At 43.7% G+C, this 24,947-nt stretch overlaps 1 protein-coding gene and 1 non-coding gene across 2 annotated transcripts; both read left to right on the top strand.

The window, feature by feature from the left end:
- Positions 1-12,096: 12,096 nt before the first annotated feature.
- Positions 12,097-18,356, top strand: BTN1A1 (butyrophilin subfamily 1 member A1). The gene is made up of 7 exons (XM_007128593.2): positions 12,097-12,227; positions 12,519-12,866; positions 14,704-14,985; positions 15,814-15,963; positions 16,459-16,479; positions 16,576-16,602; positions 17,022-18,356. Exons 1-7 carry the CDS (start codon positions 12,149-12,151, stop codon positions 17,693-17,695), a joined length of 1,581 nt encoding a protein of 526 aa, XP_007128655.1. The 5' UTR covers positions 12,097-12,148; the 3' UTR covers positions 17,696-18,356.
- A 3,940-nt stretch (positions 18,357-22,296) lies between these two features.
- Positions 22,297-22,379, top strand: TRNAL-CAG (transfer RNA leucine (anticodon CAG)). The gene has a single exon. It is a non-coding gene; the product is annotated as a tRNA-Leu (tRNA).
- The last annotated feature ends 2,568 nt before the right edge of the window (positions 22,380-24,947 follow it).

Genomic DNA, 24,947 nt, shown 5'->3' with positions numbered 1-24,947 from the left:
TAATTTGTTGAGATGGAAGACTGGCTTATTAATGTGTATGTGCGTGTGTTGTTTTTATTTTTGGTATTGTTGTTATAATAATATCTGAACAGTTTTAACTAAAAGCACCAGACTGTGAGTCAGGAAACAAGTACTACTAATAACTGCCTATATTAATCTTAGGCAAGTTAGAGCTTTTCGGTGTTTTGGTATTCTGTAAAATAAGGCTTTGAATGGGTTTGCATATCTTTTATTATAGTTTACAAAACACTTTCACTTATGCAGTATCCTTGCTTGCTCATAGCAAATATATTGATCCCCATTTCACAGTGAAATAGTGAGGTCTAGCAAGTTAAAGTGATTTTTTTTTGTTCAAGGAAAATAGAGTTTTCATTCATACTTTTTTTTTTGATAAATCATGCCTCATCCTTAAGGTGCCTTATAAACATAAATTTCAAATGTTTTAAGTATTTATTGAAACTAAGCATGAACCCAATCCTCTGCTAGTCACTGTATAAAATATGTAAATAGTATAAAACTCGGCTCCTATCCTTTACTGTCTTCTTTCATATCTTTGCTTATTCATTTACTCTCAACAAATTTATCACCTTTAATGTGTCGACCATGTACAGTCTGTTGTGTCACGAAGGAAATAAACAGGGTGATATTATGGAGAGGAATGGGTGGGGGCTGAGGGGGACCACTTTAGATGGCAAAGTTAAGGAGGGCTTCCTGGAGGAAGTGATGGTTTTTCTGAGACTTGAGGACTAAGAAAGATTCCCGAGCATCGGGAATCTTGTGCATTACGAGCCCCAAAGCAGAAATAAGCTAACTAGTTAAAGGAACATAAACGCCTATAGTCAGGGCAAAGACTGAGAATGGGACAGGCAGGAAACAAGTAGAAAGCAGACTATCTGGGGCGTCGTAGCAAAGTGCTGAAAATCAGAGTCTTACTGAAAACCAAAGCTCAATGAACAGAAGATGTCTGGAGTCACCCGAGAGTTATTTTTATTTCCTTTTCCCAGACGGATTACCTTTTTTTGTGTGTGGCTGCGCTGCGCATCTTGCTGGATCCCCGACCAGGGACTGAACCCAGGCTCCGCCCCGGCAGTGAAAGCACGGAGCCCTAACAGCCCGACCGCCAGGCAATTCCTGGGTTACTCATTCTTAGCAGCATGAGTAATTTAATTTTCCAGAATTTCCTTTTTCCTGGGTTTGGGGGCTGGGAGTGAGGTGGAGTAAAGTATGGAGAAAAGGGGAACGCCCCCCAAGGACTCTTCCCCTTCTTTGGGTGTCACGGCTCAGGCATGGCGTAGTGATCCCAGCACCCTCAGTGGCTGAGATCCACTGTGATCCCACCCGCGCTCTTGGCTCTGTAACTTAGATCAACCCCAAGAGGAGGGGGAAAAAAAAGAATTCTGAATCAAGACCTTCCAGTGGAAGTTTTTCAGATTTTGGCATGTTGGATTAAAGAGAGACTTTAACCTTTTACCTCGGATGGGCTGGGAGTTATCGTCAGTGCTTATTATTGGGCAATGGTTAATCTTGTTACCCTTTGATCCCCGTGTGGGAGAGAGTAGGCTGGGCCAAGGAGGGAGATGGGGTGGGGATATTGGAAGTTAGGTCTTCTTGGCATATCCTACCATACTAAGAAGTTTTCCCAACTTCTGGGAAAGTGAAACTTACATATCCCTGGACTCGTGAAGAGCTTTCCTTAATCATATAACCATTTACACAGGTCTGACAGGAAATAGCCAGGCACATTGCTGCCAGGCCGGTTCACAGGATCATTTCATTTTCTCCCCAGCCTCCCCCATGCTGGGCCCCAAACCAACCCTTTTGTACCACAAAGCACAAGGTGCATGTATAATTATCCCAGACCTTTCAATTACAGTTACTAATCAAACTTAGAGGCCTTTGGTATCAGAGACAGAAGTAGTCTGACACAGATAAGGTACATGTACAGTGATCAGTAAATAAGCTAACATTTATATCCAAGCACTTTCCGGTGAGTATGAGTCAACACGCCTGCAGCTTATTCTTACATCCATCCAACAATCGCTGGCTGTTGGCCGTGAGCCAAGCACTGTCTAGGCACTGAGGAAAATAACAGTGACTGGGACAGGTGACATGCGTGGAGTATTGCCAGCCCAGGAAGTACACTCAAGCTTCGATGGCCATACTTTCTATTGAGGCTTCATTACGTAGGCTTGATTGATTGAATCATTGACCACATAGAGATTGAACTCCATCTCCAGCCCCTCTCTCTTCCTGAGTCAAGCTGACAGCACATAGCCCAAAGCCCCAACCCCCTAATCACATGATTGGACTTTCTGGCTTGGTGATTCCCCATGAGTCATCTCATTAGAGTAAACTATCAGGTACACTCCAGAGAGCTCACCAGGAATAACACAACACTCTTAACACTCGGGAAATTCCAAGGGTTTAGGTTATTTCCCAGGAGCCTGGACAAAGCAGACCTCTTACTACACAGTTTGAGAAAGAACATCAAGGGCAAAGGACTAGGGTGCAATTGGATTTGGGGTACTACCTGAACAGAAAGGTGAGAGCAGCCAAAGGATGGTAGGAAAAAGAGTGGGCAGACCAGAGAAACAGGGAGAGCCAGATCAGTGTAGACTCGGGGCAGCGAAAGAAGTTTGTGTTTTCTTCTAAATATAATGGGAAGCCACTGTATGATTTTAAACAAGGAAGAAACATAATGATTTCCGGTAATTCCCTGGAGGTCCAGTGGTTAGAACTCCGCGCTTTCATTGCCGAGGGAGCGGGTTCAATTCCTGGTCGCGCTGCAGCAAAAAACAAGAAAACAAAACAAAACAAAAAACACCTAATGATTTCCTTCTAAAAGAGAGTCAGAGGAGACAGAACAACAGAAGCAGAGGATAGAGATAGAAAGATTTGAAGATGCTATGCTACCAGACTTGAAGTTGGAGAAATGGGTAGCCTCTAGAAGCTGGTATTGGGCACGCTGCTCCAAAAAGTCTGAGAAAACTGCAGGAGGAAGGCTTCCCTCTCTCGCCTTTTTTCCCTGAAGGCAGGAAATAAATCTCGCATATGAAAGGTACCCTCCCTGTACCAGGAGGAAGGGAGATATCCTTATCACCAGAGAGAAGGCTATATAAACAAACCTTGCTACTTCTTCACCATTTACTACCCCTAGCCCAAGCCCCTTTGCCATGTCAATTTTTCACAAATTTATTGTTTCTTTGCCTAAAATGTATTAAAGCTTCCTGCTCTGGTCATTTCTTCAGGTCTTCATCCTCTTGTGAGGGCTCTCATGTACATGTAAAAATTCAATAAAATGTGGATGCTTTTCTCCTGTTAATCTGTCTTTATCAGTTTAATTTTCACACCCAGCCAGAGACCCTCAGAGTGTTGTTTTTTTATTTTTTATTAAAACAATTGTTTGTTGAAGTATAGTTGCTGTACAATATTATATAAGTTACAGGTGTACAATATAGTGATTCGCAATTTTTAAAGGTTATACTCCATTTACAGTTATTATAAAATATTGGCTATATCCCTCATGTTGTACGATATATCCCTGTAGTTCATTTTATACCTAATAGCATACCCCAACCTCTATATTGCTCCTCCCCCCTAGAAGGTTGTTTTTTAATATGATAGCACTGCACTTCTAGGAACCAGTTTCTACATTGGGTACTTATTACTGAGCAACAAATCACCCCACAACTTACTGGTTTAAAATAACACTCATTTGTTATTGTTCCTATGTCCGGGTGTCAGATGAGTGTGGCTAATCTACTCCTCAGCTCAGCTGGGCTTTTCTGCTTCAAGCTGCAGTGGCTAAACAGCTCTATGAGTTGGCTGGGGCAACTATTCCACTTGTCTCCTATCCTCCTAAGACTAGAGAGCTGATCAGAGCAGTTTCTCCTTATGATAAACAGTTCCTTATGGTGTTCACGAGTGAGTAGAAACATGCAAGGCCTCTTAAGAGGTCTTGGGACAGACACATTGTCACTTTCACCCACATGCCATTGGCCAAAGCAAATCATGTGGGCAAAGGCAAAGTCAAGGGGTGACTTGCCCAGGATGAGGCCATACCAAAGATGAGGATTCAGGGAGGACTGAAGGATTGAGGTCAGTAATTCAATCTTTCACACCATTGTTCAAGATCCAACCAAATTTCTATGTCCTCCTCAAAGCCTTCTCTTAGTATTTCCATCCACAGGACTCCTCCCATCCGTAGACATGTGCTGGGATGCCATACCCTCTGAGATGACTTCCACTCAAAAGTCATCCTAGTTTAGAAATTTAGAAATATGATTCTAGATTTTTCAAAGTTGGAAGGGACTCTAAAGGTTATAAAGCCCCAAATACCTTTAGATCTGAAGGAAAAGGCAGCCTCTGACTGAGGAAGGAAGAAAAAAGCCTGGCAGCGGCTCCAGCGTTCTCCACTTAAAGATTTCACAGACACCAACATCAGGCAAGACCATTCTGTGATTGTGATGGAGTGAGACAAAAACAAATCCACTCTGCAGTCATGTCAGAGCACAGACCAAAAAACAAGAACACCGTGCAAGCTACAAAAATGACTATACACCTCCCTCTCTCGGCTGACTGCAGTAATTGCTGCTTCTTTACCGCTTAAATTTTTTTTTTTTTTTTTTTTTTTTTTTTGGCGGTGCCCTGCGGCTTGTGGGATCTTATTTCCCCGACCAGGGATTGAACCTGGCCCCTGCAGTGGAAGCATGGAGTCCTAACCATTGGACCTCCAGGAAATTCCAGCCCACTCTGTTCCTCCACTTCCTAATAAAAATTGGAATATTCAATCATACATCAGTCCGCTGCTTTCTTGCAGCAGTCATCCAGAGCAAACTCTTCATTCTTTGAACCTCCCCCAAATCACCCAACACAAACCTAAATCCCGTAATAAGTTCTCCCACACCCTCTCACTGAGACACCCCTCCCCCAAGCCCCCATGATGTGTTGAATCCACGCTGCTGTAACAAGTAGCAACAAATCCAATTTCGTTCAACTGCAGTTGGGCTTTGGCTGGTGACCTTCAACATGGTCATAGGCAAGCAGAACCCCACTATCAGCCTCCAGTGCTCACTCCCATCCACCCCAAATTTGGCCCCAGACTTTCAGTTCTCCAGATACAACAAAATCTCTCGGTATCTAAAGCCAAGAGGAACTTCCTGCAGATTTCTCAGAACAAAAATTGAAACAAAAAGTATTCTTTGTTCATGATTTATTGATAATTTTTCAATAATCAAGTATTCACAGAAGGGAACAGTCACTCCATTGTGCGTTTCATGCTCACATTCCATCCTCCTTCCCCCATCTTTAACTCAAATCTTAACTGGTTTTGTTCTGTTTCTTTTCCAAAGAAACTCATAAAAGAGCTTAGAAAATTCTGGTGTTCCCTCCCTTGTTCTATAAACGAGGCTTTGTATCTCTTATAAAACCTCTCTGTTCTACAGAATAGAAAAAAGTACAATCGTGTGCAGGTCAATGGCTCTTCATTTCTCTGGGACTCAGAGCTCATATCTCCCAGGGCTTCAAAGCCTCAGGGCACACAAAATGAAAAATACTGACAGCATTTCACTGATGAGGGTGGAGAGAACAGAGATGGTGGTAAATTGCCTCAACGTTCTCCTTAGGAGACATACAGGTCCCTTGGAATATGACCATAAGATTAGCTAACCCAAGAAACTTGAAGTTCAGGCACACTAATCGGTAGTTGGTAATCAGGAAAGAAGTTGGTGTGGGGCTGGGGCGGGGAAGGCTGGGAGTGGAGGCCAGGGGGCAGGCGGAAAAATGTCTCCTGGGGATACCTGACAATTCCTACCACGGTGTCTCATTTCTTTGAAGAAAAAGAGGTGCCCTCTGAATCTCTCACATTCACTGATTCTCAGTCTCCCCTCTCTCTGCCTGTCTCTCTCTCTCCCCTTGGTGGTCACCGGCATATACCCTTCCTACTGGTGTTCACCTAGAAAATCCTCAGCCAATGAGGGGCTGGATTATGGATAAATCCTTCTGCTTTCTCATCCCTCGGTGACAACTCTGAATTGGGTAGTTTCCAGTTCCACACAATCTCTCAGAGAGTCCCCAGCAAGATTGAGTCCCAGGGACCCATAACAGTAATCCGGGTGTTATCACACTCTTTATTGGCTCTTCGCTGTCTCATTTCTTCCCTTCCCCACCATGTTTTCTAGGATCACCTCCCAAATAAATTACTTGCATCCATATCTGTGTCTGAGGGTCTGTTTCAGGGAGAACTCAAACTAAGACAAGGTCTGATCAGGGAACATGGAGTGACATCTGTGATAAGAGGAAAACAAGGTGAAATCAGACCAATAGTGAATTCATGGCCTGCTTCTAAAATACTAAACTCTGTATTTTCATGTTTTCTATAGCCTGTCCTCCAGAGGGTGGATAGAGCCCTGCTTTGGAGGAATTTGCCCCACCAGGTAATGGGAAGAGAGGGTGCAATGGGGTGGATTCTGGGAAGAACTCAGAGTGGTCCATACAACTGTTCCCTTCCCTAAATCTTCTAATTTTTCCCTTGCACAATCCAACCTCACTTTATTGACTCCCATACGTTCCTTTCCTGACCCTCTTCTTTGTTCTAGGAACTCTCCATTTCAAAAGCATTTCCCAGAATATGACTCAGAGATGTCACCACTCAACCAGACCTCAGCCTCTTGCTCCCAGGAAACACATTTAACCTCACTCCACCCCCACGAATGCCCCTTCTACACAGAAGTCCATCGCATCTTCTTCAGACCTCTTCAATTTCTTTCTAACCCCCATTCACATATGCAAACTCCGTTGGGCTACAATGCACATAATTTATTTTCTTCCAGTTTTATTGAGACATAATTCACATACAGCACTGTATATGTTTAAGGTGTACAGCATAATGATTTCACTTATGTATATCGTAAAATGATTACCACGATAAGTTTAGTGAACACCCACCATCGTATGTAGATACAAAATAAAAGAAAAAGAAAAATTTTTTTCCTTGTGTTGAGAACTCAGGATTTATTCTCTTAACAACTTTCATATGTATTACACAACAGTGTTAATTATATTTATCATGTTGTACATTACATCCCTAGTACTTATTTATCTTATAACTGGAAGTTTGTACATTTTGACCATCTTCATCCAATTCCCCATCTCCCCACCCTCCACTTCTGATAACCACAAATCTGATCTCTTTTCTATGAGTTTGTTTGTTTGTTTTGAAGTATAATTGACCTACAGCACTATGTTAGTCCATGCTGCACAACAAAGTGATTCAATATCTCTATACATTACAAAGCAATCACTACACGATGCACATAAATTTAATACAGGCTTGGTAAATAGGGGGGTTATGTCAGTATTATAATGTCAACATATCATGAGGTCACATCTAGTTATTACCAGTATGCCAATAGTGTGTGCCCTGAGAAAGACCAGCTGACCACAAAGCTCACTACAAGCCACAGAATACGGTGCTATGCATGATGTGCCCATTCGCACCCAGCCCTTTGTCTTAGCTCGGTTTAGCCACGTGCAAAAGAAATAAGCCCAAGACTCAGCCAGAACCATCCCCCAGGGTCATCTCCGCAATTCGTGTAGAGCCAGCAGCTGCCTCTTCAGCTGCGGATTCTGAATAAGGAAGAGGAAAAAGCTCCTGTGGACCGGCAGCCGTCAGCAGGGAGAATCCTGGTAGCAGTCCAGACCTAAATCAGAACGTATTTTTAATAAGACCCTCCAGTGAAGCATATGCTCACTTAAGTTAGAGAAGTGCTGCTCTGGGAGGGATGGGGAGGGTGCTAGGGAGGGATTGTAATAGCGCTAATAAATCACCTGAGACGTTTGACTATGGAAACTGTACTTAGAGACTGTTAAGGGCTGGGAAAAATCTGTGGTGGGAACACAGAAAACTAAACAAAGGAAATAAGGTGAATCATTTAACTCCCTCCCTCCCCCATCCCCCTCAAACACAAAAAGTTGTGCAGGAAAGTAAATGTAATCATATGTGATCCTCAGCTCCGTAAAAATATAGCCACAAAACCATGGTATTGGAAACACTGAACAAAAACGATATATTTCTATTGGTGATATAAAAGAATGGCATTAGTCAGAGTCCTCCAGAGGGATAGGACCAATAGGATATACAGTATACAGATATATAGAAGGAGATTTATTATGAGGGATAGGCTCACATGATTATAGAGGCAAAGAAATCCCACAATCTGCCCTCTGTAACCTGGAGGCCCAGGAAAACTGGTGGTGTAGTTCCAGTCCAAACTCGAAGAACTATGAACCAGGGGAGCCGATGATGTAAGTCCAGGTCAGAGTCCAAATGCCAGAGAACAAGAAGTGCTAATGTCTGAGGGCAGGAGCTGGAAGTCCCAGCTCAGGCACAGAGCAAATCCGCCCTTCCTGCATCTTTTTATTCTATTCAGGCCCTCAAAGGATTGGATGATTCCCACCTGCATTGGTGAGGATGGTCTCTTCACTTATGGATTCAAAGGCTTCTCTCTTCTGGAAACAGCCTCACAAACACACCCAGAAATGACCTTTTCCCAGTTACCTGGGTAGTCCTTAGCCCAGTCAAGCTGAAACATAAACTCAACCACCACAAGAAAGAAATCATCACTGCTCATGATAGAGCATCGAAAAGGAATATCTAAAAATGGATTCATCAAGAAATAGCAACATAAATATTACTCCTGAGACACAGCTAGACAAATACCAGACAAAACAACAAAGCATTTGAAGAGGCTGCTTCTAGGGAATGAGGAAGGATAGGGTGGAAGTGGGACTAGTGCTTTTCTTAAAAGCTCTTTATACTATTTTTTTTTAAATGCTTTGCATGAATTACTTTGACAGAATAAAAACTACTTCTTAAAAAAAAGGAGTAAGTGGTTGCCTCGGTCAAATGCTGTTGGATGTCAAGTAAGACGAGGAAGAGAATAATCATTGGATCTGACTAATTTATAATATTAGGAAATTTGAATCGTGTGGTGCAAAGGGGAGTGTAGGGGGAGAAGCCCTGACATCTTGTCATTGGATTTGCTCTTATCCGGAGCACATCACACTCCTCAGCCCAAACGGTTTCATGTCTAAGAGGAAACAGTTTCCGTTTCTAGGGCCCCAGAATAACAGGAACTTGCTCATAGCAGCCCCACATCACAAAGGCACCTAAAAAACAATGGGAGCCATGAAAACTGGGGCCATCTAGAATCTCTGTTCCCTGATTGAGCCTGAACAATTCAGAGATCCTGCCACTGATTGTCCAAAACTGCTAGTTTCTGTCTAAATGACTCAGATATTATCCAGCCAGAACCTTGGCTGCCACATAATACCTTGAATACCATTTGCTCTCTATTTCCCCAGCTCCTTTCTTTCAGTCTAGCTCTCTTGGGTGCAAGTAAAAGCTCTTCCCCCTGCCCCAAATTTTCCTATAAGATATTTTGACAATGTAGAGCAAGGGATAGAAGTCTAATCAGAATGGGTTGAGGAGAGGAAACTCATTATCGGTGATATTTTTGAAAGTTAAGCGCAAATGGGAGCTGAGAATGAGGCAGGCACATTTCAAACTAGGAAAGCCAGGGACTGGTGGGTGTGATTTAAGCTGCAAATTCTACTTCGGTCTATATGCTGATAAGAGGTCAGAGACCTCAAAGAGCTCAGTTTAGGAGGGGAAGGAAGACCTGGAAACAAAAGACAAAAATAAACATATCTGCATCACACAGTAGGATTCAGGTCAGATTTGTGCCGCAAAGAGGGACCAGGAAGTTGTCCATGTTACAGGATAAACCTGGCCCATCTTCCTGGAGAGGTGATTTCACTTGGAGGGGGCAAAGTCTAGCCAGAGTCATATTTTTTTAAATTTCTTGTGTAATGCAGCAAAATGTTTAACTTACTATAAACATTATAGATAAGACCAAAGACTTCAAAAGTGTTTCTCATGTGAGTTGGACAGTCCTGAGAGGCTCTGGGGAGAAGAGGCTGAGAGGAAGGAAAGAGGGAGGCCACTAGATCTTACAGCATTTTCTTGACCAGATTAAGGTGCCTGAACTGGGTGTTGGGGTCACTAAGGAGACATGTAGGGATTTTTAAGCAAAAAGTGACAAGATCAGATTTGTATTTGAGAAAATTCATTCTCCTAGCACTCAGGTGGGTCCACTGGAGGAATTATTTTTTGTTGGTCTTGATCAGAGTCTCAATTAAAAGGCAAAGAACAAACGGATGGTGAAGGGTTTTTGCCACACATATAATACAGGGTTGATGTCTTTAATTTCTAAAAAGTTCATACATTTTGATTAAAAAAAAAAAAAAAAAGCTCCAGAATCTATCTAGAAAAAAAAAGGCAATTAGCTTGAAAAATTCACTTCCAGAATATATTAAAATATATAAACATGGAAAATGATGAGCCTCATTACATAAATGCATTGTGAAGGAATAATTTGGTCAATATCATCCATTCCATTAGTCATGATGAGGAATAATAGCCCTCAATGCTGGCAGGAATTAGGTGAGAAGGACATTTCGGTTGATGGTGTGCTAGGCTTGACATTTCAGGAAGAACCTTTGACAATATGTTCATACCGTTTGACCCGATGACAATATTTCTGGGAATTCATCAGAAAGTTTATCAGGAAACTATCAAAGATGTGGACAAAGACTTGTGTATAAAGCACACTATTTATAATAGGCAAAAAACTCAAGATGTCCCACAATCTTGGGAATTATAGGAACCTTCAATATGATATTATGTAGCTATTCACAATGTTTCAAATTATATTTACAAAAGTAGCAACAATTGTGCCAGAGGCTGTCATTATTTGCTGACATTATGAGTGATTTCTACTTTCAAAAATATACATATTTTTAAATTTTCCATAACGATAAGGGGTTTAACCCAAAACAAGAAATTGCGGGCCTCATGAATTGCTTTTAGGGAAGTAGCTTTGGCAGAGAGACAACTTTGGGGCCCTGAAAACTGAATCACACAAATGTATTCCTAGCCTATCTTTAATTTTCAACTCACATAAATAATAATGGAATAACAACTTTCTCTCTTCTAAGTCCCTATTATATGCTAAGCACTTAACATGCTTAATCTCATTTAATCCTTGCAACACCACTCCAAAGAAGGTATTATTAACAATACTCCCATTTTAGAGATAAAAGAACTGAGGCTTCGAGAGAGGTGAATTAACGGCCCAAGGCTTTACATTTCCTTTTAGTGTTTTCTTGAATCCTCTTTCTTTTTTGCCCTGTCCCCTTCTGTTTAGCCCAGGTCATCAATGCATATCCTGATTTCTCAGCTGAGGACACAAATCCACAGACCCTTCTCCTTTCTGGAAAACTTTTTTTTTTCCCCAAAGTAAATACATCAGGGACCTGGGGGCAGGCTTTCCTGAAAGCACTTCCCCCTTCCTTCTCCTTTAACTTTTGCTCCTGGGGCCACAACCAGCTTTCTCATTTGGTGGCGGAAGCTTGTTGGTGCCTTTTCCTCCAACATCAGAGGTCAGTATCTGGGATTACTCTCAGCTGCTGAGAGAGCCAGCAGCCAGGAGGCATCTTCTCTCCCCCTGGCTCCTTGCTCCCTAGTCCCGGGCCCTCTGCTCTTCAAGCCCTTCAGCTCCCTTTCCTGTTCCACCTGCTCCCAATCTTTCTTCCTTTCTCCTCCAACTTACTCCCCTGGTCTCCATCTCTACCTCCATCACTGTATCTTTACTATCATTGCTAAAAGCAAATGCCAAATTATTGTATTTGAAAGAAGAGGTTTTTTAGGGCGGTGGTTCCAAGGTTTGTCTATTTATATGAAACCCATTAATGGGTACTATGCCTCACAATTCCCTTCTCCTAAGTCTCTCTTGGGGGTTTAGGGCCCATTTTGTTGTTTTATACAGACAAGATTGACTACACTTAGGGTGGGAGGTGAGAGCGTGCTGAGGGCCGCCTGGACTGAAAGTCTGCCCTGTTGGGGGAGGTGAGAAGGAAGCTTCAGGTGCAAATGACTCTTTCCAAGTTGGAAAGAAGTGCTGGGAGGACGCGGGAGAACAGTGTCTCAACAACCCATAGCTATCTCCTATCCGTTCATCTGTCTCCTAGGCTGAAGCTCCTGACAAACTCGAGTCCACCAGCATCTTGCTGCCCACAAAGGTTGGAGATGGCAGTCTTTCCAAACTCCTGTCTCCCAGGGTGTCTGCTCGTCTTCATTCTCCTCCAGGTGCCCAAGCTGGATTCTGGTAGGTCTCCCCTGTCTCTCTCTCACTCTTTCTCTCTCTCTCTCACTCTTTCTCTCTCTCTCTCTCTTCCTCTCTCTCCCTCTGGCCTACAAGGTTGAAATTTCTCAGTAATTGTTAACAATCCCGTTTGGTTCTTAGCGACTTCCGTAAGGGTCGAGATGGACTCCCTCGGGCTGTCGTAGGAATAAGAGAAATGGTGGGAGAGTCTCCGCCCTTCGGCGGGATCCTGGTCTGTGTCAGTCTTCATCTCCCACCTCCACATTCTGTCTGACCCTCCTGGTTTTTTGGCAGCTCCCTTTGACGTGATTGGACCCCCGGAGCCCATCCTGGCGGTGGTGGGTGAAGACGCCGAGTTGCCCTGTCACCTCTCCCCCAACGTGAGCGCCGAGCGCATGGAGTTGCGGTGGTTCCGAGAGAAGGTCTCTCCCGCGGTGTTCGTGCGCCGGGAAGGGCGAGAGCAGCCCGGAGAGCAGATGGCCGAGTACCGGGGGAGAGTGACGCTGGTGGAGGACGGCATCGCGGAGGGGCGCGTCGCTGTGAGGATACAGGACGTCAAGGCCTCTGATGATGGGGAGTACCGATGCTTTTTCAGGCAGGACGAAAACTACGAAGAGGCCACCGTGCATCTGAAGGTGGCTGGTGAGTAGACCGGTTTTGACTTTCTCCGGTGACTCCATGAGGAATATATTTTCCTATGGATCTGTTACTTTGGAAGCCATCAGATTCATTCCCCAAATCCCTTTTAGGTTGGAAGAGGTTGGCAGGCCTAGAGTAGGAGATGAGTAGGAAGGGGGTTTGAGTTGAGAGTGGAGAGGGAGAGGCGGAATAATCTTTCTGGGCGGAGCTTTATTTCGATGATGTCCTGCCTTTCTCTCTCAATTATAACATAAGCATTTGCCCATGTTATTAATTAAATAAGTGTAAGATGTAATGACTGTATAACATTCTCTTCTATTAATAGACCATAATTTGCTTGATCAAAGCCCAGAATTAACCATTTCAGTTGTGTCTATTTTTCACCATTACATTAAGGCTGTGGTGAGCAACCCCAATGCATACTTTGATGCCGCTTTATGGATTAGTACCCAAAGGCCAATTTCCTAGAATCATGGAGCATGGCTGCTTGTTAAGGGTCTTGATCTACCTACAGAAGTTTTTGTTTTTGTTTCCTTTTTCCTTTCAAGCCGAATTTCAGAGTAAAACAACAAGGAATATGGTCAACACTCAGGAGGAAAGTATGCATTGAGGTCTGACTTTCCCACTTGGCATCAAACAAATCTCTTTCTGAGCTATATTTCCTACTGTAAAACTGGGAAAGCACCACCTCTCAAACAAGGTTTTGCAGAAATGAAAAAAAAATGAGACAATATATGAGAAACTGCTTTGTCAATTCTAAAAGCATTATGTACTTGTAAGATATTATTACTGTGCCTCAGACTGCCCTACAATGTATAATATACAACTATATTGTTTTTCATGTATGTAGTCAAATAAAGATAAAGTTTGAAAAATACCTGGGTGAAATCTGGGTCCCTGCCTCATAACAGAGTGCCCCACGTGGCAGCATCATATATAACTCATATTTCCTTTTTAGGGAAGTATCTTAAAGGTTGGTTATAAAGCCCTAGAGATTTGATAGCATAAAGCTGTCATTGTTACCTTTTCTGAGTGATAGACACCTTTGAGAATCTGCTGAGGGTGGTGGCCCTTTTCATGAAAAGAATACACATTTTCACGTACACGCACAACTTGGGATATGGATTTAAACCAATAGTTGTGGATATGTGTTTAAGAACTCTTCTCTGAAGCTTGCTGTTTTCCTGTACTTTGTGGAATTGTAAGAAAATAATTAGGCTGAACAGAAAGGAAAAACAGCTTCATGTTGATTTATGTCAACATAATAAACAGCTTCATGTTGATTTATGTCAATTTAATTGGGGGGTGGGGGTAGATGAGGTTGAAATCATTTAAGAAAATTCCTGAATCAGTATCACAGGTAAGTGAAACTTAAATTGTCAACTACAATCTCAGTGCAAAGAACCTCCAATCCCCCTTCTCCTCAAGGATACTCCTTCTCTGTTTATCCTTACATTCTCAATCCTAGCCCTTTTCCTACCCAAAACCTTCTCATGATACTTCCAACCACAGAGCTCTCTCCCATCTCTGGAGGTCCCAGCCTAGACTCACTAACCCACCCCTAAGCCATTGGGCTTGCTGTTCCCACTGACTGGACCCCTTGTCTGTCCATCAAACTCCTGCCCACAATTCCAACACTAAATCCCAACACAGCACCTCTCTCTGATAAGATGTATTCTTTTATTGATACCTCTGTTTCCTTGTGTAATAAAATATGGAGATGAGTCCCTCTCATCCCCAGTTCCCTTGGGTTTCTCTTTCTCAAACTATGCAGTCCTGTGGTTATAAGCCTCCCAGAAGGATGTCCGCTAAAGGAGTAAGTTGCCTCCTTTCTCCATAGCTCTGGGCTCTGATCCTCACATCCACATGGAAGTTCAAGAGAGTGGAGAGATCTGGCTGGAGTGTACCTCAGTGGGATGGTACCCAGAGCCCCGGGTACAGTGGCGAACTCCCAAGGGAGAGGAGTTTCCATCCGTGTCAGAGTCCAGGAACCCTGATGAAGAAGGTCTGTTCACCGTGGCAGCTTCAGTGATCGTCAGGGACACCTCCACGAAGAATGTGTCCTGCTGTATCCGGAACCTCCTTCTCGGCCAAGAGAAGGAAGGAGAGATTTCTATACCAGGTCAATGAAATCAGTGCTAGGTTCCTTTTTGACACAGCTTCAGGGCCACATCACATGGGACACCTGCCCGGCTGTAACCTCATGGCAGACTTGTCTATTTTCCTCACCTTAAGCTTTCCCCCACCTAAACTCTTGCTCACTGAGCCCCACCAGCCTCACTAGAAGAGTAGAGATTCTGAAGGCATAAATTTTACCTAGATCTCATACAAAGTCCGGATTTTCTATCTTGGGGATATATCTTGGTAGAGAAGCTTTGTCTCTATGGTGGGGGGGGTCTTCTGGATCTAACTAAATTAGTTCTCCTGTTTTCACCCTTGCCTCGCCCTCCTCCCCATTCCATGCTAGAGCTCTGTCTAAGTTTCCAGGGTCCTCAGGGAAGCAAATCTTCTCATTATTCCCTACACACTATCTCTAGTTCAGGCAGGAACTTTTCCTTATTCTTTGGTCATTGAGTCCCATTCTGTTGCACTCAGATGTGACATTTCCCCTTCCTTATTTACTTCCCTCAACCCCTTGGCTCCCATCCTGCATTGACAGCTAAGGAGAAATTTCCATGAAAACAGGAACTGGTCCATTATATTCTTTATCTCACAGGTCCTGTCCCCAAATGACTCTTGTTCATCTTCATTCCTCTCTTTCTCTGCTCTCTGTTACCTAAGATCAAAATTTATCTGAAAAGCTCAGAGTGGCATTGGAGGGACATTTTTCCATGGGAGGAATGTGAGAGGTCCAGGTCATCCTCTCTTCCACCCCCTTCTGGAATCAGGAGAGGAGCTGGACTTGCTCTGAGCTTCTCAACAAATGTCCTTCTTGGGGATTTTGTTTTAGCTCCCTTCTTCCCAAGGCTGACTCCCTGGATGGTGGCTGTGGCTGTCGTCTTGATGGTCCTAGGACTTCTCACAATTGGGTCCATATTTTTCACTTGGAGACTATACAAGGAAAGATCCAGACAGAAGAGGCATGAATTCAGCTCTAAGGGTAAGTCATAGAATCCCAGTCTTCTTTTTGGGAGTGCTTCCAAGTGGGATTGGATCCAAGTCCTTTAGGATGTCTGCCAATGGGAAGATAATTGATTCTAGAATTCTGAAAGTCAGAGGGGATTATAAGGCTCCTGAAGTCAGTGGCACCCAATATGAAGAATAACAGAGGTTTAGGGTACAAGACGAGTCAAAACCAATTCTAACTGAGAGAACAGACCTGATGTTTATTCACTACTCACCTTCAGACTCTATCCTTACTTTTAACTTGGTTTCCCAGTAACGACTAAAGATCTGATCCCAAGCCAGTAGGAACTTCCTGCATATTTCTTAGAAAACAAAACATAATCCTTGTTCTTCATTTATTGATAATGCTTCAACAATCAGGTGGTCATGAAGTAAACAGTTACTTCTTTGTGTGTTTCTTACACCTGTTTTGTCCCCTACCTCATGCCCACTCTAGAATGTCACTAAGGTATTTCTGTTTGTTTTCCAGAGAAACTCCTGGAAGAGCTCAGTAAGTTCTATCTTCTTCTAATTATTTCATCCACAAGGTTTTCTCTCTTATTATAAAACGTGTCAATAACACTCTTTCCCCCCTCCCCCCTTGCAGAATGGAAAAAGGCTACACTGCACGCAGGTCAGTGACTAAATATCTCAAGGGCTCCGAGGATCTACCTTGCAGGGATTCAAAGTCCTACAGTACTTGGAAATAAAAACCACTAACATATTTTAGTGATGAGGATATACAGGGGATAGACGATGGCAAATGGCCTCAACATTTTCCTTGAGGTACACGGAGGGCCCTTGGAAGATGGCTAGAAGACAAGTCCCCTCTGACAGGGTCCCATGGGGCACTGGGGACAGTCAGTTCATACATCACCCTGTGGCTGTGGATGGAAGAGGGGACTAGAGACAGCTGAGCAGGCCAGGCAGCTCTCTTCCTGAGGAGACCTGTCAACTGCTAGAGCAGTGTCCCACTTCTTTGGAGAAGAAAGGATAGTTCTTTCAACCTTTAACATTCACTGATGTTCAGACTCACTTTCTCTCTGTCTCTAGTTGATGTGACTCTGGATCCAGATACCGCCCACCCCCACCTCTTTCTGTATGAGGATTCAAAATCTGTCCGACTGGAAGATTCACGTCAGAAACTGCCTGAGAAACCAGAGAGATTTGACTCCTGGCCTTGTGTGTTGGGTCGTGAGGCCTTCACCTCAGGGAGACATTACTGGGAGGTGGAGGTGGGAGACAGGACTGACTGGGCAATCGGGGTGTGTAGGGAGAACGTGATGAAGAAAGGATTTGACCCCATGACTCCCGAGAATGGGTTCTGGGCTGTGGAGTTGTATGGAAACGGGTACTGGGCTCTCACCCCCCCGCGGACCCCTCTCCCATTGGCGGGACCCCCCCGCCGAGTTGGGATCTTCCTAGACTGTGAGTCAGGAGACGTCTGCTTCTACAACATGACTGATGGATCCCATATCTATACCTTCTCTAATGTCTCGTTCTCAGGCCCCCTCCGGCCCTTCTTCTGCCTGTGGTCCTGTGGTAAAAAGCCCCTGACCATCTGCCCAATCACTGATGGGCTTGAGGGAGTCACAGTGGTTGCTGATCCCAAGGACCTTTCTAAGGACATCCCACTCTCGCCCATAGGGCAGGACTCTGCCTCTGGGGACACAGACACCCTCCATTCTAAACTGATCCCTCCCCAGCCCAGCCAACGGGTACCTTAAGGAATACCCCAGCTCAACCGTTTCCCTTCGCTCTTACCCCCTTCTCTATCACCCCCTGGGGCTTCATCTGCCAGCTGTACCCAGCCCCCGTTTCTTCCTGTTGGGTAGGGATTAATTAATCTTGAGAAGGTTGTGTTGCTGCTGATAGAGTGTGGGGTGTAGGACCTTCCTAATCTGCTTCCGTTTCTGTTTCAATATTCAGGGGGCGGAGAGATGACTCAAACTGCTTCTCGCGTTCTCCTGGCCCTTGAGGCCAAAGCCTATAGGAAGGCACTTGAAGGTCAGGGAACAAGATGGGCTTAGGCTGGCCTAGGGTTGTGACAGAAACCTCTTGGTGTCCAGAATAGGAATATGTAGAGGAACAGGTTTTAGGCAAGCAGAAAACCCAGAGGATCCTGGGAAGGGAAGATCCGAGGCTGAAATCCCATAAAGGAACTTGGGGAAGTCATGATAGAAGAAAGTGAGGTGAACCCAGGCCAGTGATGGACATCTGGCCTGCCCCCTAGAGTTTTAGGGCCTATATGTCAAATTTTTTAAGTCATATCCTCTGGGGTGGATCTGAGCAATTGGCAAGGAGAGTAAAGAAGAGATGAAATGAGCAGGGCTAAGGGATCAGACAGAACATTTGATAGAGGAGAGAATTTTAGATAAAATTCAAAGGTTGTGTTCACAGCCATGCCTCGGCCCTGTTCCCCTCTCTGCACCCGCGTTTCTCCCTTGCCTGGGGCTCATGTCAACCTCACTTTGTTGACTCCACAAGTCTCAGGTTCTCTTCTTCTTTTTGATCTAGAATCTCTCCATTCCAGAGGCATTTCCGGGCATCATCGTTCAGTAAGATCACCACTTTATCAGCCATTGTCTCAGCCTCAACCCAACATTTGGTTTAAACCCTCCACCATACCTTTAATTAGCTTCGACTACCACCCACTTCCACACCGCACCACCAATCGCTCTCTCCCCACCCAGCTTTCCTACATGCTGCTTCTCCTCACGGTTCCCTGAAGGCTGCATCACTGTGCTAAGCACAGCTGGATTGATCGCAGTTGTCTGTATTTGCGTTTTCCTGTATACGTGTGTCTTGTCTTGCCAATAGACTGCAAATTTACCCAGGCTCCAACCTTCCATTTCCACTGGGTTTTCCAGTTTCCAGGATAGATGTCGCCCATGGTCTTAACCTAATAAATAAGTCTGTCTGATTGCTGAAAACAGCATCTGCACCTTCCTTTCTTTATCCCAACAAGTGGAACTGAAACAAAAACAGAGGAGAGAAACCTGTGTGGGAATGCAGTGAGCCAAAGCAGTGTGGGTCTGTTTATCCAAGACCCATCCCCAGACCTGATGGCAGTGGGCTCACCAGGGAAGGGGCTATTGTCCCAGGACGGTCCAGCTACTTACAATAAGGCCACAGTGCCAATGGCTACCCGCCTTTAGCCTCTGGAGGAAATGTTTGGGAAATTTTAGTGGTGATGCCTCATAATTGGAAAAACAAACAAACTTGGGTGATCTTTAAACCACTGTTCCAGAGGAAAGGCACTTTGGATTCCTACTTTGAAGGCCCTGATAGTTCAGCGAGATGCCCACTCTTCCCTATGTTGCCCCAAGCAAGGATCAGGAATAGTCCCCCTCACAGAGGGTCTGACCTTAATGCAAATCAAGCAGCTCTGTTGCCCAAAGGGACAGACTGTGAGTCTCCAAAGGTTCACCGAGTGGTGGGAGATCACCTCCTATGTATGCCTCTTGCTGAGAAATTATTAAAATCAGAGCTCTACTCATCAGACAAGAACTCCAAGTTATGTTCTTACTAACATATTATTTCCATTATTGCACCACATTATATTTCTCATGATTAAGCTAAAAACCAACTTTTATAAGTTTTCAGTCTACCTGCTACCCTCATAGAGGACTATGACAAATTAAAACCAAGCATTCTCTCTTAGGTGGAAATTCTAAACACCAGACAGGTCTATTATCATCACATTCGGGATACTTTAAGTGAAATATGACAAGGACAACAATATTCCACCACTCACTTTTTGTCATTGTCGGCTCCACTCAGCTTTTGGTTATGATTTTGGTGTCCCCCTACTGACTTGGGACCTACATAACAATATCTAGATAATCATATATTCATGGATGTATTGCTAGATTATTTTTAAGTGAATCCACATCCAGGCTTATGAATCAGGAGACCACAGAGGTCTTACTTTGGGAAAGGGTCAAGAAGAAAATGTAATAGATGAGAAGCGACTGTGGACATTAACTCCAACTTCCTCCTTTCACAGATGAGGAAATTGAAGCTAAGAGGAATGAAATGATTTGATTAAAGGCACATAGTATGTGCCCATGTCAGGACCTGAAAGCAGGGGTCCTTGCTCTCTGTCCAGGACATCTTCCACTGAGCAAACCACAGTTGAATAGGAATATAGATTCAGTTCGTCTGGGGACTGGAGCTTCAGAAAATTGTTTAGAGGAATTACCAAAGTTGAACTGAGGGCCGGCACCTGGAGAACCAGATAAAAAGGGCTCTTCCCTCCATCATTTATGGACCCCCAGCCCCCAAGGTCCTCCTCTCCTTGCCCCTTCTTCAAACCCTACTCACCCCACCCTACACTGCACTCCTGGGAGAAGAACATCATTTACCCCTGCTTTAAAAGTATTCATTTGTGTTCAAATTGTACTTTTAGAAAGTAAAAAAGTTCAAAAAACCAAGTCCAAACTTCTTTAAAAATACTTGAGAACCTCAAGCAGTTGTTTTGCTAGTTTAATGTACAATGTGTATCCTGAAATGTATACGTAAAATATCCGAATAGATGGGACTGCCACAGGAACCCCTCTCTGAGAGTAGAAAGAGAAATCGTCATAGGTTTTAATTAGTTCTGCGACTTCCCTCCCCTTCCTATTTCCTCATGATCTTCAAGGAAAATGGTTACCAAACACAGTACTGAGCTGGTAGTAGATTCTTAGGAAACATCTATGTCCACCCCCCTCCCAGGTTTAGCCGCTTTACATGAGGCACACTGAGGGAGAACTTATCTGATGAGCCTTGAGGCTTTCTTTCCAGCTGGCACCAGCTACCAGTGCCTGGAAGAAATTAACAGTCTTGGTCGTTCTGGCTTTATTTTCAAATCTTCCAAAAGAGAAGAAAGGTGGCCTTGCTGATGCTTTGCCAAAGCCCGTCTTAATCACCTGAAGCAGAATCGGTGATACTGTGATTTTAGAAGCACCAAAAAGGTGTCTCTTCCACCACTGCAAATAATTGTAGTATTTCCAAGGCCTGATTTTCTTTTTTAACCAGAAACAAAAACCTCTCACCCCACAGCTAAAGATCAGCCCCCAAACGCAAATGCTACTGAAATGATAGTAATAGACTTCATTTCACACACCAAATGCCAACTCTGGTCATCACATGTTTGAAAGGGCCTGCCTCTCTTTAACAGAGATTCTGTGAGATAGTTGAGCTCAGACATTCAAATTAAGAGAAAAATAACTGTACAACTTCTATCATCCCTTATCAACAACGGCTCTTCCACGCCATCTCTCTGCATATCCCAATTCATCTGTCCCTTCTGCCTCGAGACCCACTCAGGTCTCCTCAAAACTCCTTCTCAAAACCTCTGAGTCCACTCCCAACTACATGCACATTTACTCATTTTAAAATTTAAAATGGAAATAGCCTTTTTCCTTGAATACATATGGAAGTTCATTTTTAAAAATAGAAATGATCAAAATCTCATCACTCAAATATAACCGATGTCAAAATTTAGGTTTATCCTCTCCTTAAAAAACAAAACAAAACAAAACTATATCTCCATGGTTTAGTTCTAAGGACCTAAACTGAATTCTCTTTGAGGAGTGTTCCATACCAATTAGAAACTCTTTGTGGTACAGAGCTGGTAGCTTTGCTGGACATAAACAGAGATTTAGGAAAGCCATAAGAATTAATGGAAGATAAAGCGATACACTTGTAGAAAGTGAAAGGCAAAACTGGTCTCAGTTTGAGGCCTCCTTCTGAGAACAGTATAACATCCATACAGAAAAATCCACAAATCCTCAGTGTACAGCTAGATAATTCGGAACAAGAAGCAAGACACCCTAACACCCTTACACCGGTCCCCAGGGTAACCCCAGCGGGGAGATTTACAGCAGAAAGGACAGGAGGGAGGAGTGAGAGAGCACCCGAGAGGGCTGGGCCTCGGCGAGCACCAAACTGAATAAATAGCCTAAAACCTCCTGGGAGCAGGTGTCAGTTTAAGTAAGGCAACTTCAGCAACGTGGGTGCCATTATTTGAACAAGAATTCTGTCGAGAATGGAGAAAAAGTTCCCTTACTCTTGGGTACCCAGGCCTGCGCCGCCACGCCCGCAGCAGCCTGGAATCGAATCCGCTTTCATGCAGAAGACGCCCCCCGGCGGCCCCGGCAACCTGGCACTTATTCCCTGACGCTTCCACCCTGGGTCGGCGTCAGGGGCCATTCGCAAACTTGTGGTTTCGCTTTTTAACCGAAGAATTTCCACATCCTCAGGAAAAAAAAAAAAAAAAAAAAATTGACTAGCGTTGAGGTAGACACGGAAATGAAATCCGAGCGGCGATTGTACACAGTAAGTCAGGATGGCCGAGCGGTCTAAGGCGCTGCGTTCAGGTCGCAGTCTCCCCTGGAGGCGTGGGTTCGAATCCCACTCCTGACAGTTCGCTTTTCGAATTGTTAATGACTGTATGTGTATCGCAGTCTTCCATGTTCACCTCGTGGATTCATACTTTTTTTTTTTTTTTTAAAATAAATTTTCCGAAATAAAAAAATTAAAATATTTTTAAAAAATAATGAAAGCTCTAGAATGAAAGCACTCTGTACCCAGAACACAATTTAAGATCTAGTCATTTTAATCTCATCTCCTTTCACTGTCTCTAGTTGTCTGTCCCTCTCTCTCTCCTTCACATTCAAGGAGTCGAATGAATGTTACTCCTCAATTATTTATCACTGATGTCCACAGGGCCCTTCTTTTGTTTTATTTATTTATGGATTCCTTTTTAATTGCCTTTCAATTTCATTTTTCGTCTCCCACCCCCATAAGAAATCACTGGAAAGATCGTCCTTTTCTTTCTCGCTATATGTTTTTGTAGAACATGTATTTTTGGTTTCGGTACATGCGTTTTTAATTTACATAAATGACGCTGTGTCATATATCTCATTCTATTTTTACTTTGTCCCTTTCGTGCCACAGTTTTTTAATCTGTGTTGCTGTGCGTAGCTCTACATCTAGAACTATTATTTTTAATTACCGCACAGAGGTCTGCAGTGTGTGTCCTCACCCAGGGATGACTCCCAGATTAGGTCCAACGCCCTCCCACCACAAATAAGGGTGCCATCAATGAACATCTTCCTATGTATTCCATTATGAAGCTGTGTAAGATTTTCCGCAGGATTGACTTGCAGGTCGTGGGGGTCTGACAGTTTACAAATTTTGCAGTTCAGAACAGCACCCAGGACCCAGGACCCTGGGAGGGAGATTTAGACACACACAAATTCATGTTTAGTGACATCTCCAGAAACATCCCTCAAATTCAATTTTCCTGACGTCCAGCCCGCTTATTTTGAGCATTAATACTACAGTTACAAATATTAACCTACAGTGTTTCTATTCTGAACTCAAAACTTGGATAGTGAATATTATTTTTACATAATTTATTGCAAAGCCCCCTAAAATCAAAAATCTCAGGTGACTGGAATTTTCTCCTCTCCATTTCTTTTTTAAAAAAGAAATCTAATCTAATAACAGGTTACAAAGGCAGAAAATAGAGTGAATCTCTTATGATAATTGATATCTAGAATTGTTCTGCCCTCTCTCTCCTCTAAATTCCTCAGAACTCACAGAAAGGTTCATACATACACTGAAAGAAAAGTGAATTGGTATGTCTTAGAAAGATGCTCATTAGCAAGGCTAGAAAAGAACAAACAAATGAAGTTTCCCTTTATTGCCTAGGTGACCACATATTGTCCATTTCTGCCCGTTTAGGGTCCCCACGTGGGCCCTGGAAACATGAGAAAGGAGGAAATGGCAAATAGGCACAACTCCTAGGGTAATAGGAGAAGCACTCAGAAGTGCCTGGAGGGTTACTAGGTGGGTCCAATGCTATTCAGGCTACCTGGGCTCTGCCACTTACGAGCTGTATGACCTTCCAGGCAAATGACTTTGTATCCCTTGCCTTGGTGACTCCCTCTTTAAAATGGAGGAAATAATTGAAACTTACCCCATATGTATGCTGTGAGATTGCATGATTTGGTATATACAAAGAGCTTGGCAAATAATAAAGGCCTGATAAATCCCTGGCATAAATGCCTAATAAATCTTTTTATTGTTGTAATTGAGCACCCGCTGTTTGCCAAGGCCTGTGAACAGGACAGGTGCAGCTCCTACCCCGAGGAATAGACATGTTGGCAGCAAAAACAGGTATGGAGCAAGTAGATGAGTGTTGCTACCCAGGAAGAAATGGGAAATAAAGACCCTTTTAGCTTTACATCTCCCTAGGGGAATCTCAGCAGCCCAGCTAGAGGTCCCACTTAATCCACAACTTGTAAATTCAAGTTCCATCCATACTGCTTTGGTAATGTATGGTCTTTTCAAAAGAAACCATGAAACACTTGAGACTTATCAACTGTCAAACCAAGTCCATCTGTGGTTTTCTTGATGCCATAAATCAGCAGTTCCCAACCTTTTTGGCACCAGGGACTGGTTTCGTGGAAGACAGTTTTTCCAAGGAGGGGGGTGTGGGATGTTTTCAGGATGATTCGAGTGCATTACCTTTATTATGCACTTTATTTCTATTATTATTACATTGTAATATATAATGAAATAATTATACAACTCACCGTAATGCAGAATCAGTGGGAGCCCTGAGCTTGTTTTCACTTGTCACTCACTGATAGCATTTTGCTATGAGTCTGCAAGCAATTGATTTATTATGGTGTCTGTGCAATCAGACCTCTCTGCTAATGATAATCTGTATTTGCAGCCGTTCGCCAGCGCTGGCATCACTGCCTCAGCTCCTCCTCAGACTAACAGGCGTTAGATTCTCAAAAGGAGTGCCCAACCTAGATCCCTCACATGGGCAGTTCACAGTAGGGTTCAAGCTCCTGTGAGAATCTAATGCCGCTGCTGATCTGACAGGAGGCGGAGCTCAGGCGGTAATGAGAGCGATGGGGCGTGGCTGTAAACACAGATGAAGCTTTACTTGCTCGCCCGCCACTCACCTCTTGC

This window comes from Physeter macrocephalus, chromosome 18 (assembly GCF_002837175.3).
Source record: "Physeter macrocephalus isolate SW-GA chromosome 18, ASM283717v5, whole genome shotgun sequence".
NCBI classification, from domain to species: Eukaryota; Metazoa; Chordata; class Mammalia; order Artiodactyla; family Physeteridae; genus Physeter; species Physeter macrocephalus.
The sequence above is the reverse complement of the archived record's forward strand: the minus strand, read 5'-3'. Positions and strand labels throughout refer to the sequence as shown.

What these genes read in the sequence shown, in the direction of transcription:
- BTN1A1 (XM_007128593.2), top strand. Translation starts at nt 12,149, where the DNA reads ATGGCAGTCTTTCCAAACTCCTGTCTCCCAGGGTGTCTGCTCGTCTTC. An exon ending in AGGAGAGATTTCTATACCAG is followed by an intron (nt 14,986 to 15,813) that starts GTCAATGAAATC and finishes ATTTTGTTTTAG; the next exon opens with CTCCCTTCTTCCCAAGGCTG. An exon ending in GCATGAATTCAGCTCTAAGG is followed by an intron (nt 15,964 to 16,458) that starts GTAAGTCATAGA and finishes TTTGTTTTCCAG; the next exon opens with AGAAACTCCTGGAAGAGCTC.